The following is a 16517-nucleotide window of genomic DNA, read 5'->3' as shown; positions in this document are numbered from 1 at the left end:
GCGTCTGTGTGCTCATGGGCCCCGGATGCCCTTTTTCCCTCTCAACTTGTCGACTCATGACAGCGCTCGCTGTTATTAAACGTGTGTGTGTGTGTGCCGGCCGTCGCGTCCACCCTCTCCCCCTCTCTTTTTGCTTTGCCTGTGCAGAAAACCCTTCACATGTGCGTGCGGGGCGGATGAGGAGATCGGCGCCACGTCGGCGGACGATGTCGTGCGTGCGTGTGTTGTTCTGCAGATGGTCTCCCCTCTTCATTGTTTTATCCGTTCTCGTGCCTGCGCTCATCAAGATCAACGCAGCATTGAACGTGCCGAAAGCCGTCGGCCATTCGACAGGAGAGAAGGCGCACCAGCTCGCTTTCGCTCCCTCGCGCGCTGTGTGTGTGTCTGTGTGTGTGTGTGTATGTGCATCCGTGGCCATCTCCCCCACCCACCCTGCTTCATCTATCCACACCTCTACACAGCCACGTGGGGGGCGTGCAGCATCAGTGTCGATGAGCGATGGCAGGCCACATGGACGAGGGAGGTGGTCACGCAGAGGGGAAGAGCCAGTGAAGGCGACGCAGGCAAAGACGGTCACTCGTGTGTGTGGAGGCCGCCTCTGCCGCCGCCGCCGCCTATTCTCCCATCCTCTCCCTATCTCTTTCTCGCTCTTTCTGAGAAAGACGGTGGGGAAGGGGCAGGGCAGGAAGGCGTGCAATGACGTCTGCGCGTCCGTGAGCCGCCCACCACCGCACCCGCCGTCTCCCGCCCACCCACTTCGCCCCGCACTCCAGGTAGAAGCGAGTCTCTCTCTGTGCACGTGGGCATGCGTGCCTCAGGCGTCAGCGAACCGTCATCACCACTGAAGACCTCATCATCTGCCCCCACACCCACCCAACGCCCTCTCGCTTCCTCCCCTCTCGTCCTACGGTCTCTCTGTTCGTTGTGTCCATGAGTGCAGGCCAGCTGGCTCAGCGTACCGAATTGGGGTGTGTGCGCGTGTGTGCCCGTGATCGCTGAGTGCCGGGCGCACTCGTAGGATCCTCTGCTCATATTACCCATACGCCGTGCATCAGCTCACCGCCCTCTGTCGTCCTGCATGTGGCACCTACCACCGCACAAGTCCGCACATGACTCCATCTCCTCCTCTCTCGCCGCATCCTCATCCGCTGTCGCACCGGCGGCGCTGAGCGAGGATGTAGCAAGACTTCTAGCGTGGGGGCGACGCGCGCTGCAGGCGCAGCGACAGCAGCGACGTGCCTCAAGAACTAGCCTTGCTCGCGCTGATCAATCCTCGATGTCACCGAGGCCGCCGCCTCTGTCGTTCTCTGCCGCACCAGTATCCACTCCCGTGGCTCCAGGAACCGATGAGCGTTCGTGGTGGCTGCCTGCACAAGGTCTGAAGGCATCGACAAGCACCTCCGAATTCTCGCGCACGACTGTGGATGCGCCGTATACCGTCGAACAAGCACGGAAGCGCCTCGCCCAGCTCGAGGAGCTGGAGGCGGCAAACACGCGTGTGTTCGAGAGCCGATGGGCGCTGCTAAGTCTCGGCCGCGAGCGGCTGCTACGACTGCATCGTAAGCAGCGTGAGGGTGAGGCCCCATCCCCGCGTACTCGTCACCTTCAGCGGCTTACCGTCACCCTGCAGGCCATCGTGGAAGGGGAAGCGTCGCTGATGGAGACTTTGCGCGACATGTTGCGGGGTCTGGGAGAGTTGTACCAGCGACATCAGCAGCACCGCGGCCAAACTGAAGAGGATGCGGACCACTTAGCGTCAGCGCGGGAGCAAAAGACGGCCCTGCTGGAGTCTGTCCACGGGGGTGCTTCCTGCGACTCGGACGAGGATGCAGCGGCGAAGGAAAGCGCGTCCGATTCGTTGCGAAGTCTTGCAGATGCTGTGGTGCGGCGCACCCGCCTTCTGCTAAACTCGCACTGTGAGTCGCAGAGAGTCCGCGAAGAGCAGCGCAGGGCCGCGATAGCGCGGCTACAGCGGCGCGCCGAAAGTGAACGGGCGCTTCAGCATCAGCTCGAAAGGCTGAAGGCGGCCGTGGCGGAGGCGACGGAGGAAGAAGCCCAGGAACATCGCCGGCTGGCGAAGTTGCGGGCGCAGTGCGCAGCGGCTGAGCGCGCCGCTGCGTTACAGAATGCGTCCGCGCTGCGAGAGCAAGCCACAAAGGAGGCACTGCAGCGCCTTGAGCAACTGCATCAGCACGCCACTTTCCAGGACGCCATCGCGCGTCAGGAGCTGGCCGCCAGCGAAGCCCGCTGTCACCAGGCGAAGGCAGCCTACGACATGGCCATCAGTGATCACCATGCTGCTGAAGAAGCGCTCGCAGCGGCGCAAGAGGCATACCGCAACTCGAAGCGAAGACGTGAGGACGCAGAGGGTGATCTTGAGCGGGTGCGGCAAGCCTTGAAGTCGGTATCCGACAGGTGCGATGAGGTGCACGCTGCGCGTGCACAGGCGGCTGCCGACTGTGCGGCCGTGGACGAAGCTCTCTATCGGAAGCGGCGCGCGCGCGACGGTTGGCTGTCCGGAGAAAAAGGTTATGACAACAGCGGGATGGCCGCGGCCCTCTGGCTCGGTGGGTCAAGTGCCGCAAACGGTGCAGCGGAACGCTACGCAGTGCTTCAGCGAGAACTGCCGCGGCTGGAGCGGCACTGGCAGCGCAGTGTGGAGGAGGTGGTCGCTCTGGAGCGGACCAAGGCCGAGCTGCGCGACACGCTGGAGCAGGAGCGGAGCGCGCTCAGTCTGCTTCACCGACAGAAGACGGCCCTTGAGGCGCACCTGGCGTCCCTCGAGAGTGGCGTCGACGACGCACTCGGCGTTGTGGCGCGACAAAAGGCGGACAGGAAAAGGTCTGTGGCGCGGTGAAAATATCCTTTCTGGCGGTGAGATAGTGGGGAGGAGGGGCTCATCGGTGCTGCCGGCTGTTGAGATGGAGTTGGCGGGCAAGGAGGAAGACGTTGGCACACTTGACGAGCACACAGCACCTCTTCTCCACGTACGCTACGGGCCCCCTCCTCGACACACACACACACGCACACCGCACCCCCCCTCTCTCTCGCTCCACGGCCCATGTCCGTCGAGCTGCCTCTCCCCTTCCCTACAACTAGATCGTGTGAGCGTGCGTGTGTGTGGGTGTGTAGTCTATCGCAACGCCCGTGCTCACCTTCGTCTCTCTCCATTCGATTTCATTGTTCACACACGCAGGTGCAAGGCGATGCCTGCCGCTTCTGATCATCGTCGCCAATGCCCCGCTCGCTGGCAGACACGAGAGAAGGTCCCGCATCGCTCCACCTCTCGGTGCCACTTGTCCTCACCCACAACACCGCTCGGTCTCTCACTCGCTCGCTTCCCCTCTGTTTCTTTTAACTTTGATGCTCCTGTCGCGCCACGGCGTAACACACGAACACCCGAGCAGCCCACGCGAACGGTGCCCTCTCTCTGTCCCCATTAGCTGCGCATTGAACCGCCACATGAAGTTCCATCTCCACGTGGTGGACGGCAGCGCCCCGACCCACGGCGGTGCGGGGCCGTTCTCCTCTCCGCCGACCGCGACGGAGGCGACGCAGGCGACGGCGGCGATGCTCTTTGCCCACATGACGCTGCGGTGCGGTCACCTGAGTGATGTGTTGGCCGTGAGCGCCAGCACAACACCCGCCCTCGCCCGGGCTGCGGCGCTCCAGCCGCAACAGAACCAGCTCCACTCTGGTGCCGCACAGCTGGGCAACACCGATACCTCGGTGAGCGAGGACACGCAGGTGCTGCAGATGGCCAGCAAGCTGCTGAGCGGGGTCATCGACGACGGCGCTGCCGTCGGTCTCCCCTATATGGACATCGACAGCGGCGATGCTCGCATAACCCCTTACGCGTACTTCAACTCCTCTTTCTCCGAGGCAGAGCAGTCACTCCGCCGTGCCGTGTGCATCTTGGCGGAGAGCGGTACCGCGGCGCCGCCACCATACTTCGACCTCGTCGCCACGACTGACATGGCCACGTTCGACTATATCATTGAGTACTACCAGCAGCAGCGCGTGCGCCACGGCGGTGCTGTGACGAAGGGCAGGGGCACAAAGCCGGTCGGCGTGATGCACATTGTCGCCGACGATCCGTCCAGGGCGGCGCTTGTGCTGCAGCGCGTTGTGGAGCTGATGTTGAAGCGCAGTGGTTGGACCTTCTCCGTTGATGCGCACGCCGCAGCGGAAGAGGAGGCGCTCGCTACGCAGACGGAGGAAGACGACGACGACGATGACGAGGATGGCGGCGGCGGCGATGGCAGCACGGCCGGCGGTCGTGGCGGTGTTGTTAGTGCCGGCACCGGCGGTGGCGGTGTGCAAGCAGGTGCCCGCAGTGGCAGTGCCGACAGCTGGGTGAATCACATTGACGAGGCGGTGCATCTCTTCGCGCAGTTGTTCGGCGTGGACGTCTTGGTGGCCCTTGTGTAGGCAAGGCACGGCCGATTGGATGAGAGTGCGTGAGCGAGGCTCTCCCGCTGACGAGGGAGGTCTCGGCTGCGCTTTTATGCGATCATCGCAGGTGGCGAATTCTCTGTAACGTGTGATGAGACAGTGAGCGGTGGAGGGAAAGCGGGTGCGGGGGGCGAGGTGCAAACCCCTCTGTGCCTAGAGGTCGCCACTGCAGCTGTGCCGAACCTCCCTTCTCTCTAAGCGAACAAAGCGAGCGACTTGGCACACGCGCGTGTGCCGCTGTCGATGCCATGCGCGGCGGGAGCTGCCTAATGCATGTTAGGGGTGGAGGGGGTGAACGGCATGGAAACGCGGCGCGCGAGTGCGTCGCAATGGTGCGTGCTCCGCGCCCCAGCTCCAAAACAGGTTGCTGCCTCAGGGTAGCGGTTTTTTGACGTGACCCTACGCACCCTCCCCCTCCCTTTCCCCGGAGAGGACCGCCTTTTACACGACGGCAACACTAGAGTGACGCCTTCAGCATCCACTTACGGAAGCGTGGGCACGCATCCATCTGCGTGCGTGTGTGTGTGTGTGTCCCTTACAATGTCTTTCGTTGCGTTCCGCACGCGTCAAAGACCCCTCGCCCCACCTTCGCTGATCCCTCCCTCTCCCTCTCCCTCACTTGTGCCTCATCTCTCCACGCGTTGGATGTGCACACACTAAGCTTGCGTATGGGCGAGGAGGGGGCTGTGGCGTGTGCGTGTATACTTTGGTGGCTCTGCAACGCGCGTCGATATGCTCCGTCACTGCCCGCTGCACCGCTGCCTGCCCATCGGTGTTGCCTGCCGCCTGCTCGGCTTCCAGGCACCACCCACAAGCAAGCACGACCTCCGGAAGAGGTTCGTGCAGCTCACGAAAGAATGTCACCCAGACCTGCACGCCGACGATGAGAAGGCCGCGACGGCGAAAATGGTGCAGCTGACGGAGGCCTACACCTGCCTCAAGAAGCTGCTCGAGCACCGAGTGCAGCACCACCATGGCACCAACCTCGGTCCGCGGCCCTCCAGCGCAGGTGCGAGCGGCGAGGGCAATGCGGCAGCGCGCCCGCACGAAGATGTGTGGGCAGAGGTGGCGGCCAGCTTCCGCGCGCCGGGCTCGTCGATAAGCCTGCGTGGCTTTACGCTGCCGTGGCAGCGCACCACCAGCAACTCGGTAATTTCCTCCATGGAGGCGAAGATGCGGGAGCCGAATGTGTCTTTCAGCGACTTTGTACGCTACGCGAGGCACCTCGAGAAGGACCGGCAGACGAAGGAAAACCGCATCCGCGCAGACGCGGCCATGGCAAACGGCACGCACGGCTTCACGGCGGAGTACTTCGAGACCGTGCACAAGAACAGCGCTGCCAGGCGTGGGACGGAGCGGTGTGGGCTGCCCATGACGCACCTCATGACCCTCGGCGCCTTCTACTACGGTCGTCGACTGCGCAATGGCATCGCACAGGCACCGCAGACTGCATGGCGCACGCTCCGCTACGTCTTTCTCGGCCACTGACGGGGACTCCTTGCTCAAGGAAGGTGGTGGACATGCCCCCTGGCTGAAGTTGTGTGTGCGAGATCTCGTCGCCTGCCCGCATCGCACCTCTTAACCCCCCCCCCTTTGGCGTCTATTCTCCAGGCCACATCCACATCCCACCGCAAAACGCAGATACTTGAGCGACAGGAGACAGAAACACCCGTGCGCACAGGCGCTCAACGAGGAGGACGCATGTGCGGCCCCTTCCCACTCCTCCCCCGCTCCCTCTTTCTCCCCGAACCATCAATCTTCTCCCCTCCCTACCCCCTTCCGTCCGTCCTGCATCATCATCATCGGCTGCTGCTGCTCGCGCACACGCGCACAGAGTCGAGCCTCGTGAGTGGCGTGCGCGCGCCAACACACCTTCTCGGATACACGCATCCACACACACGCAGGCATGCACACGCCGTATCTCCCCCACGCCTCTATCCCCTTACTCTCTTCGTCGCCGCTTGCCTTGTCCCCCTTCTCCCTCCCCTCCCGTGTGCGGCCCACGCAAGTTCACCGCGTGTCGGCGTGTGTAGCAGCGGTGCAATGACAGGAACGTCGTCCTCGGAGACAGTCTCCGTCGGGCGGCGGAGCCCCGCCATGGGGAAGGAGGTGTCTCTCGCTGCCCCCTCACTTAGTACAGCTACGACGCCTTTTTCGCTTCGCACCGGCGCCGCGCTTCCTCGCGAGATCCTGGCATGGCTGCAGTCACTGCAACTCGGCGGCTCCGTCAAGTACCCGAAGCGGGACTTGGCCAACGGGTACGTGATTGCGCACATATGCAGTCGCTACTGGCCACATGTGCCGCTGCACAGCTTCGAGAACAAGACCGGCGCTGCGAGCAAGCAGAGCAACTGGTTTGTCCTGCGCAAGGTGCTGCGTCAGAAGGGGGTGGATGTGAGCGCAGCCATGGTGAACGGCATGATGAACGGCGCTGACGACTGCGCCAGCGCCTTCCTCCAGCAGTTGTACACGGTGCTGACTGGAAAGCACGCGGACACCGAGGTGGTGCCGCTGGAAGATGCGCTGCCGGACGTGCCGGTCAGAAAAGTGCCGGTGTACGTGCCGACCGGCACCGGTGGCGCCGCTGCACGCACGCGGTACGGTGGTGGGGCGAGCGGTTCCGGTCTCTCCGCGATAGTGGACGCCCACAGCGACCTCGCTGGCGGAGGCAACAAGGCCGCATCGCTGTTCAGCGCGGCTGAGGCCGACGTCAGCATCCTGGGCAGCGGCAGCAGCAAGGACGTGCGGAACGTCCACCCGGTGCTGCTGCCGCCATTGCAGTCGTCACTCCCGATGCCGCCGCATACACAGCCCGCCACACCCCCGGCATCCGATTTGACAGAGGAGGCAGCAGCCGCGACTAAGCCGCTCCTCAGCGTGGCTGTGCGAGCTGCAGGGGAGGTGTCCACAGTGCTTTCAACGCAGCAAGCATCTGCGTCGGCTGCTGTGGACGCCGCTGGCGCACCTATCCCGGCGCAGGTCTCCTCGTTGGCCGGCTCGTGGTTCTGCATGAAGGTGCAGGAGGCGGTGCCGGTGGACACCCTCAAAGCGCTGATGGAGGGCGACGAAGCGGCCTTGGCGCCGAGGCCGTCGCTGCCTGCCACGCTTCGCTGGCTCTCTGCTTCTCCATCTGGTGATGGGGATGGGGAGGGCGGGATGAAAGCAGCGCTCTGGAGCACGGGCGGAGACGGCCACAACGTTCAGCAGGCATTGCTTCGCACGGATGCCTGGCAGACGATCCTCGGCACTGTGCCGGAGCTAGCGCACATCGTGGTGCACCACGGCGGCCACGGCCTCGATGCCCTTGTGGACTGCCTGTTCGCCTCTGTCATAAGTGCGCAGTCGCGGATCCGTGGCGGTGCTGAGCGTGACGCCAGCGGCGGCGAGCCTTTCGCCTTCGTGCGCAACGCTGTGCACTTTAGCACCCTTCTGCTGGCGGCGCTCAGCGACCTCAACGTCCACCACGCCATCGCCTGCTTTAAAACGTACTTTGCGGCGTCTCCAGCCTTCGCGCAAGCGTTGCGCGGGCTGCGCTGGTCGTTGGCAGCCGACTACGCCACACTCATTACGGCCGTCTTGCCATCAAACCGCCGACTCGCCGCCACGGTGCTGAACTCGCTATGGGGCACCATCGAGTACGCCGTGCGTGACTCCGCCGCCGAGGAGACGATGCTGGACGGCGAAGCCACCGCTGGCGATGGCGAAAGTAACTCTGCTGGCGCAGAGGACATGGCAGAGGTGTGCCTGCTGGTGCTTCTCCGTGCCCTGTTGACCTCCCTACAGCCCATCAGCGCCGGTGCCTCCTTGCGCATGCCGTTGGAAGCGCCCTTAAGCAGTCACGCTCAGATCGACGCAAGTGGACGCACAATGACGAACACTGTCCGTCGTACAGCCCCACGCTCCCGAAGGAACACAGTTGTCACCGCGCCAACCTCGCAGGACGCCGTCACCGACGCCCTCGTGCAGCTCGCAGAGAAGCGCAGTGCGGCGGTGCTGCAGCAGTCCGCCATGAACTCCGCGAACGCGACCGGCGTGGGTATCGACGAGGCGGCCGAGAAGGTGGCGGCAGCGGTGGCTCTTGCCGTGCATGTGCTGCGCATGAAGCTGCACCCCTCACTGATGGCGGCATGGGTGGTGGGTGAGCGTTTCTTCGACGTCTACAACGCGCTCTTCCCTTCTTCGGGCAACGCCGCGACGCCAACACCACCAAACGCGGCGTCGCCGACGCTCTCTGTGCTTCGGGCGCGGTGGCTACGCTGGTGCCTGCTGCGGCGGCTCGAACTCGGCCTGTCCTCCCGTGCCGCTGCCTCGTTCGGGGTCCGCGACGGAGGCAGCCATCGCGCCACCACGGCCACGCTCCCCCAGGCGCACGACTTCTCTGTGGACAGTGCCGAGATGCGCGCGCTGCTGACAGGTGTGCAGATGCTCTGTCACGAGCTCTCCTCCGCCGCTGAGTCGTTGAAGCCTGTAGATGCGCAGTCGCGCGTGCTCGTGGCGTGCGCGTTGGCCGAGTCGCTCCCGTTCCTGCCAGCGAAGTACAAAGCTGAGGGCACTGGCGCAGACGGCGGCGATGGGCAGCCAAGTGCGGAGGCAGTCGAGTCGCCTCATGCCGGAGATGATGGCTTGGCCTTCGCCGAGGACGCGGCCTCTGCCGCGTTGATAGTTTTGATGCAGGAGGCGACGCCAGCGCAGATGCGCTCCATCCTTGGAAGCACATCAGAGTTGGAGGACGAGGCGCCGTGGATAGTGCACCGCTACGTGGGCCCTCTCAAACCGTCGGGCTTGCTTGTCGTGGAGAGCGACGCACTGCTGCTGGTCAAGGCGGCTCTCAGTGTGCTAAGCAGTGGTGGTGGCCACACAGGCAACCCCAGCAGAGGCAGAGGCTTATCTGCATCATTTTCTGTGGCAGGCGATAAAGACGTGAAGATCACGGGTAGCACCGGCAGTGCACGTCGGCTCGCTACCCGGGCGGCAATGATAGCCAGAGACGGCCAGGTGGACGAGAAGATCGCTGAGCGGGTGCGATGGCTTGCCAGTTTGCTGGTAGAGGGCCGCGCTTGCACTCGCAGCGGCGCGCCACCCTTACTTCCGTGGCGAAGCACCGGGGATAGTGGCGCAGTCCGTCGCTCTCCCTCGTCCCATCGCGAAGGCACGGCCACCGTGGCTTCGGCAGCGTCAGAGGCAGAGGTGCTACAGTGGCAAGCGGTGCTGTCGCACTGCTACGAAGACCTTGTCCTGGTGATTCAAGCCGCAAGCTCACGGTTGCGCCAACGTGGAGGGGCTGGTGCCGGTGGAAACCCTAACGCCGTCGAGACGCACTTCTCCGAGGTCGTTGGTAAGGAGCTCCTGACGCTGGCGCAGAAGGCAGAGGAGGTAGTGTGCGGCCTGTGGCGCGAGCTGGCACCGATTCTGGCAGTATCGCCAGCGTCAGGATCGAAGAGCGAGTCGGAGCGGCGCCTCATCGGCGCTGCAACCCCCTCAGTGGCCGCCAACTCGGCCTTCATAGGCAGCCCAATCTTCTCCTTCTTGGAGGATGTGTCACAGGAGGAGGTGGCGACGGCGGTGAGCTGGATCTGCACCGTTGCTGGTGTGTAGTGGCACCTCCCACTTGTCGGGTGCGTCGTGTCTGGCGTGCGCACTTCTTCGTCCACGTGGCCCAGCCGCCCGCCCTCTCCTCCACACGCGCGCAGTCCTACTATGTCCGCTCACCATGCGCTCCCTTTCTCTTGTTAGTGGCCTGGTGCTCTGCAACTGCTTGGAATGTACAGGAGGCACGCGTGCTCGCATGCACACACGCGCCGGGGACGAGAAAGCGAGAGAGAGCGCACCGGGCAACACCAGTCGTGGCCTTCCCACCTCTCGTGCATTTAGTCGTGTGCGCGTTGCGAGCTCTGTCACCTTTTGCCGCTTGGATGTGTCTGTTGCTCATGGCTTTGCGTGCACCGCTCACGGAATCGGAACACACACACACAGGAGTTGATGGCGCCGTCGCTCTTGCTCTCCCCTTCGCAGACCCTCCTGCCTCTCCATCGCGACGGTATGTCTCCCACACGGCGGGTGATGCCGCTGTTCGTGGTGGTGGTGGTGGTGGGCAGTCCTAGAGGCGGGAGGGCGGAAAGTCTTTGGGTGTGGATGTGGGCTCGATTTTGTGTGCGCTTCTTTGATGTACAGCGCGGCGTCCCCTCCCCCCCCCCCACGTTCGCTCGCACGCGTTGTTGGCGCAGACGACGCACGCGAGGGGGCGCGATGTGGACGACGAACAGCAGCAAGGCACGTAACAGAATGAAAAAGATATTTGAGGGAGGCGGCAACGGGGGACGACGCCAGCAACGCCGCTGCATCTCTCCGCGCTCATCTTTCTCTCTCCCCCATCTCTCCCTCCACCCCCACACCACAGAGATGAGATGTGTGTGTGGGGGGGACGTCCGCTCGTGCGCCGCTACACGGTGCATGTGGAGTCAAGGGAAGGGATGGCACTCGATGGGGGCTGACGTGGACGTGCCACTTGCCATTTCCCCGCACCTTTCATCTCCTCTCCTCTCCCCTATCCTATCTTATCTCTATGCCTTCGTTGTCCGCGCACCGCTGTGGTGCGCCTGACGCGTCAGTGAAGAGGCGGTCCGAGTCACAGCTGCACAACACGAGCAACGGAAAGAGAGAGACATCGCTACGGGCACACGCGAGCAGAGCCTCACACACACGCACGCACACACACACATACCCCTGCACACGGACGCGTGAAAGTCCACCACCACCACCACTGCCTCGTAATGCCGCCAAAGAGCGCCGTCAAGAAGGCCAACAGCGCCGCCGCGACGGGCAAGCGCAAGAAACTGTCCTTCGCCGAGTCGACGGTGAAGGCGGCCGCGGCGGCGATACAGACCACGCACGTCAACGCTCCAGTGAAGGCGGCAGCGAAGCATGCCCCTCTGGCTGCTGCACCTCGCAAGAAGGGACAGAACGCCAAGAAGACCACAGCGACCACGAGCAGCGCCGCGAAGAAGCGAGCGGCTACAGACCTGAAGCGTAGCGGTATCGTGAAGGCCAAGAGGGCTGAGGAGGAAGTGGCTGCAGCGCCGGCGCCGAGCGACGAGGACAACTCGAGCGACGATGAAGATGACATGCTGAACGGCGGCGCGGCTGTCGACATGGATGCGGACAACCTTAGCGACATGGCGAACCGCGCCCCCTCGGACGACGAGAACGACGAGCTGGGAGTCGGCAAGCAGGCATCCTCCTCGGCATCCCCTCAGCGCGAGAGCAACGGCACCGTCGAGCCCTACCGTGCCGTGCGCCTGAGCTTTCTGCCGCCTGAGTTCGAAGAGCCGCAGCTCTACAAGTTTCTTAACCAGTTTGGGGCAACGGTACTAAACTGCTTCTGTGTGCGCAGCAAGCGTACCCATCGCTCCCGCGGTATCGCGTACGTTGAGTTCGACAAGGAGTCCGCTATACCGCTTGTGGTGGAGGAGTGCAATGGCATGGCGCTGGGTGGCAAGGCCGTACGCGCGCGCGCCGTCACGATGCGGCGCCGCATGCCGTCGCGCCAGATGGTCAACCGCCGCCGCGCGCTCGCCTACGCGTACAAGACAAAGGGCAGACCACTGAAGAAGCACGACGTGCGTCGCAAGGATCCTGTGGCCCTGCTCATGAAAGCCGTGCGCACCGAGAAGGATAACAACAACTATCTCAAGAGTCTCGGCATCGACTTCAAGACGGACTTCTTCCAGTCTCAGCTGGCCACGCTGCCACCTGGTCTCCTGAAGAAGAAGCGGTCTCGCTCGACGAAGTCGGAGAACGGCACTGTCGCTGCGGCCGGCATGGCGAAGGCGGTCGTGAAAACAACCGACGTCGTGACGGCGGCACCCAAATCCAGCCCGAAGCGGGCGACTCGCAGGGCACCCGTGAAGAAGACTAAGTAAGCAACTTCGAAGAGAGATGGTGTGGCGAAAGGGGGGGGTGTTGGGCAGGGGAAGGGGAGGGTGCACGTGTGCCGCCACCTCGTCATCCAGGCACATGCACACGCACTTGCCCACCGGTGACGGGGCAGTGCGGGGGACAGGCTTACCTGCTGCCCTGTGCGTGCGCTACTCTTCTCTTTTGGGTGTGCGTGTGTTTAAAATCGGGCGATCATGACGGATAACATCGACTGCCAGCCCTGTGCGTGCGCCCTCTTAGCGGCTGCGCGCGGCTTGGCTACAGCCCTCATGTGTTGTCTTGCCGCGCTGCTTATGGAGCAGCACCTATCGGTCTCTGTCAGGGGAGTGGGTGCACGGATAGATGTGACCGTGGCAGTGCGAGTGCAAGGGCACCAGGAACTAAGCAGCACACAACGCAACGGAATTTAACGACGGTTCCCGTGACAATCATGGCAGCTGTAGCGACAGAACAGCCGCACGCAGACACGCATGGAGAGAGAAAAGGTGGAAAGCGCTGTGCTAGCTGGCCAAGCAGGGGATACAGCCGTCCCCCAGATTTTGTCTGCGCATGTGCTTTACCAACCGAGTGCAGACCGTGTTGATGCTCGTGTGTGCTTCCTCTGGAGCGACGCCGCAACAGGTTAGCCGAGGCCTCAGCAGCTCGCAGACGAGTCAGCCGAACAAGCTGATCCACGCATGTATCTGCTTGATCTCTTTTTCTCTGGGGAGGGGAGGGGGGAGGTTGTTGAGGACGTCCGTGCAATCTCGTGTGCTGGAGCCCCCTCCCCGCCCTCCCCTCCCTTCACGCCCTCCACATCTCCTCTTCTCGGTCTCTGCTGCCCTTCCTCCCATCCCCCAACACACACGTACGCCCATTTTCCTTTTTAAATTCTCTTGCTAAGATGCGCTCTGACTGGAAGCGCTCCCACAGACAAGCAAGCGCTGCCGCCTGCAGTCGGAGCCGCCATTGCCGTTCATCACCTCAGCTTATCGTGTTGCTTCCGTGCGTGTGTGTGCGTGCGCGCGTGTACGTCTCTCTCCCACCTCCCCCGTTACGGCTTGCCAGCTTCCGCGCCTTTTGCTCGTCGGTGTAGGTGTGCTCCTCTTCCCCTCCTCAACCATTCCTGCTGCTGCTGCGCCCTCGCGCGCACATTGAACCTGTTTTGGCGCGCACAACACACAAACATACGTTGCAGCCGTCGAGCTCACTGCAACGCAACAGCATAAACGGCGCGCGCCTGCTCTCCAGCGCTCTTGTCTCTTCTTCCTCTTCTCACCGCCTCCGTGCAGTGCTGCATCGCCGCTGAGAAGCGCACACGCACGCACGCACGCACACACACACACACACACACACAAGCAGACACGCTTTCTCTCAGGCATCCATAAGTCCTGCTATGAGCGTGACAGCGGCAACGGCAGCGACCGTAAACTTGGCAGCAGCTGCACTCATTCTTGTCCTCTTCTGTATAGATCGCTCCACCCACTCCGTGCGCATGTAGGCGTGTAGGCGCGTGCGTGTGTGTGTGTGTGTGCTTCCGGCTGCCAAAATATTTTCTTCTGCCCGCGGCACTGCTCTCTGCGCAGCACTCCCCCACCACACACCCCGGTCTGATGTCGCTTGGCTGATGGACGGACGTGTGCCTGCGCCTGTGTGCATTTCTCTCTCACCACCCTTTGCTTGTGTTTCGCATCGCGAGGCTACCTGTGCGGCTAACCGTGTGCCTTGACCTCCCTCCTTGGCTCGTCATCGCTTCCTCGCCCGCCACGCACACACGGGACGCACGTGCCTCTTCGTTGCCTTCCGTGGCCGAAGCGCACGAGCTGCCCGACGAGAGAAGATGCTTACCGAGTCCTCCTTGATGGAAGCAGACGGCGCCATCTACGATCCCTCCGCTGCCCACGGCAGCACTAGCGTGGACGCGCCTCACCACCACCCCAATAGCCATCACCACACCCACACCCATCAAGCGCATCAGCAGCACAGCTCTGCCTCGCACCCGCACTCGTCGCCACTTGGTTTTCTCACCCATGATGTGGAAGAGGACCCGCCACTGCATGAGCACACGACCAGCGTCAACCGTAGTTACTCGGACCTCCATCAAGGTGCTTTCCTGTGCTACGCGTTTGGTCTGTGCGCGCTCCGCACAGCGCTTCAGCATCCGATGAGCCTAGCTCTTGCTCGGAAGCAGACAAACGCCGCGGCGAACAAGATGACCACATGGGGCGTCCTCTCCCACATCTTCGCGCACGAAGGGCGGTGGCGCGGCCTCCTGCAGGGCATCGGCCCCCTCTCGATGGGCTGCGCACTAAGCGAGGTCATCTACCTCTGCATGTTCGAGTGGGGCCGCGAGCAGGTACCCATCGACGGCACCGCGACGCGCGACGCGGTCGCCGGGTACGCTGCCGACGTCATGTGCCGCTCCGTGCACATCCCGCTTAGTATAATTGCGTACCGCCAGATGACGGCGTCCCCGCCGCAGCGCATGAACTCGTGGCGGACGCTGCAGCACATGTACTCGGAGCGCGGCTTACGCACGGTGTTCGCCGGCTTCGGCACAACCCTGGTCGTCGGGTGCCAGTGGACAGCCATATGGTGGGCAATGTATGGTCAGCTGAAAAGTTTCCTCTACGACATCTCTGGGCCGCATCTACAGCGGCTCTCTGAAAAGAGCATGGTGTCCCAGCAAGGGGGCAATGCGGCGGACGGTGGATGGCGTCTGCCGAGCTGGTGCACCTCCTCCGACGACAACGTCCTCATCAACGGTGCTGCCTCCGTCACGACGAGCGCGGCCACCGCGGTACTCTTCAATCCCTACCTGGTGCTGCGAACAAATTTGCAGGTGACCCCCGGCGCTACGCTGTGGTCCGTGACTCGCCAGCTGCACCACAGGTGCGGTTTCCGTGGCTTCTACAGCGGGCTGCTGCTGAGTGTGAACGCATGTGTTGTGGACGGGGTCTTGGCGTCGACCAGCTACGAGTATGCGAAGCTGTGGGCCGACCGCACTCGCGATGGCCATGCCAGATAGGTGTGCACACCCGCATATGAGCACGGGGGCACGCAAGAGAGCGCAACACGTGGGTGGAGGGCCCCTCCCCCCTCCCCAATGAACTCCTCGTCAGCATAGAGAAAACATGCACCGCACACACGCGCCACAACGTGATGGGCGGGTGTATTGTAGGAGTGTGTGTGTGTGTGTGTGCGATGTTGCCATTCGTTGATGTCCTGCTGTGGAGGGTGAGAAGGGTTCGAGAAGCAGCGCACGAGGACATTCCGTGGTGAAGAGGAGGGGGAGGGGGTGCGTACTGGACAGACGATGCCGGACGACGAGCCCTCGCTCACTTGCGCACCCTCTTCATTGCTTCCTCTCCTCTCCTCTCTCCACCGCCTACGTGGCCACGTCCCAGCACGCTCGGTGGCACTGCCCATCACAGGCTAGCAAGAGATGGAGATGGCGCCCATCAAGCTCCGATAAAGCTCTCCCTCCCTCCCTCACTGGTCTTGCACTGGCGAGGGCAGGAACTCTTCACTTTTACGGAGGAGGCGGGAGGGATCGGCTCGCAGTAAGATGTGCGAAGTCTGCGTCATTCTTTTCGCGCCTCAACCTATCTTCCCGCACGTAGCCGGTGCGTCTGTGTGTGTGTGCCCGTGAGCGTCGTAGCGGTTTGCACTCCATCAAGGTTGCCTGAACTTGTTTGCCTCCCTCGTTGTGTGTCACCAGTGCGCTCCCCCTCCCCCACCTTGTCCACTTGCCCTCTCCACATCGCAGTCGCTCCCATGCGTCTGTGCACCCCCTGGCCCTTGAGGCTCTATGCTTGCCTGGCCCATGCATGTGAGTGCAGAGGCCGCCTCTGGCTCGCCCTCTCTTCTCTCCGCCTGTTGGGGGGGAGTGGGGGGCGGCGCCTCTCTCCTCGTCTGGAGACGCGACACGAACACAAGATAGATAACGCGAGAAGCGGAGCGGCATCATCGTCACCGTCGTCATGGCTGCCGTTTGCGCTCGGTGTCGTGGTGGTGCTCGTGCGCGCTGGTCAGCCAATACGCACATGCCCAAGGGAAAAGTGGTTCGCTCCCCTTCGCGAGCGCATGTGAGACGTGGCCCGACGTGGTCCACCCGCGCGTGTCGTCATCACCGCACGATCCTCCCC

At 63.1% G+C, this 16517-nt stretch overlaps 6 protein-coding genes across 6 annotated transcripts; all 6 read left to right on the top strand.

Moving 5' to 3' along the window:
* Nucleotides 1–1078: 1078 nt before the first annotated feature.
* Nucleotides 1079–2857, top strand: LMXM_10_1070 (hypothetical protein, unknown function; the record flags this gene model as incomplete). The annotated part of the gene is made up of 1 exon (XM_003872896.1): nt 1079–2857. The coding sequence occupies one exon, from the start codon at nt 1079–1081 to the stop codon at nt 2855–2857; it is 1779 nt and encodes a 592-aa protein (XP_003872945.1).
* Nucleotides 2858–3462: 605 nt separating this feature from the next.
* LMXM_10_1060 (conserved hypothetical protein) lies at nt 3463–4431 on the top strand (the record flags this gene model as incomplete). Its single annotated transcript, XM_003872895.1, has 1 exon — nt 3463–4431. One exon carries the CDS (start codon nt 3463–3465, stop codon nt 4429–4431), a length of 969 nt encoding a protein of 322 aa, XP_003872944.1.
* Nucleotides 4432–5187: 756 nt separating this feature from the next.
* LMXM_10_1050 (conserved hypothetical protein) lies at nt 5188–5943 on the top strand (the record flags this gene model as incomplete). The annotated part of the gene is made up of 1 exon (XM_003872894.1): nt 5188–5943. The coding sequence occupies one exon, from the start codon at nt 5188–5190 to the stop codon at nt 5941–5943; it is 756 nt and encodes a 251-aa protein (XP_003872943.1).
* A 555-nt stretch (nt 5944–6498) lies between these two features.
* LMXM_10_1040 (conserved hypothetical protein) lies at nt 6499–10050 on the top strand (the record flags this gene model as incomplete). Its single annotated transcript, XM_003872893.1, has 1 exon — nt 6499–10050. One exon carries the CDS (start codon nt 6499–6501, stop codon nt 10048–10050), a length of 3552 nt encoding a protein of 1183 aa, XP_003872942.1.
* A 1175-nt stretch (nt 10051–11225) lies between these two features.
* LMXM_10_1030 (RNA-binding protein-like protein) lies at nt 11226–12374 on the top strand (the record flags this gene model as incomplete). The annotated part of the gene is made up of 1 exon (XM_003872892.1): nt 11226–12374. One exon carries the CDS (start codon nt 11226–11228, stop codon nt 12372–12374), a length of 1149 nt encoding a protein of 382 aa, XP_003872941.1.
* Nucleotides 12375–14209: 1835 nt separating this feature from the next.
* LMXM_10_1020 (putative carrier protein) lies at nt 14210–15397 on the top strand (the record flags this gene model as incomplete). Its single annotated transcript, XM_003872891.1, has 1 exon — nt 14210–15397. The coding sequence occupies one exon, from the start codon at nt 14210–14212 to the stop codon at nt 15395–15397; it is 1188 nt and encodes a 395-aa protein (XP_003872940.1).
* Nucleotides 15398–16517: the final 1120 nt, after the last annotated feature.

This window comes from Leishmania mexicana, chromosome 10 (assembly GCF_000234665.1).
Source record: "Leishmania mexicana MHOM/GT/2001/U1103 complete genome, chromosome 10".
Classification (NCBI taxonomy): domain Eukaryota; phylum Euglenozoa; class Kinetoplastea; order Trypanosomatida; family Trypanosomatidae; genus Leishmania; species Leishmania mexicana.
The sequence above is the reverse complement of the archived record's forward strand: the minus strand, read 5'-3'. Positions and strand labels throughout refer to the sequence as shown.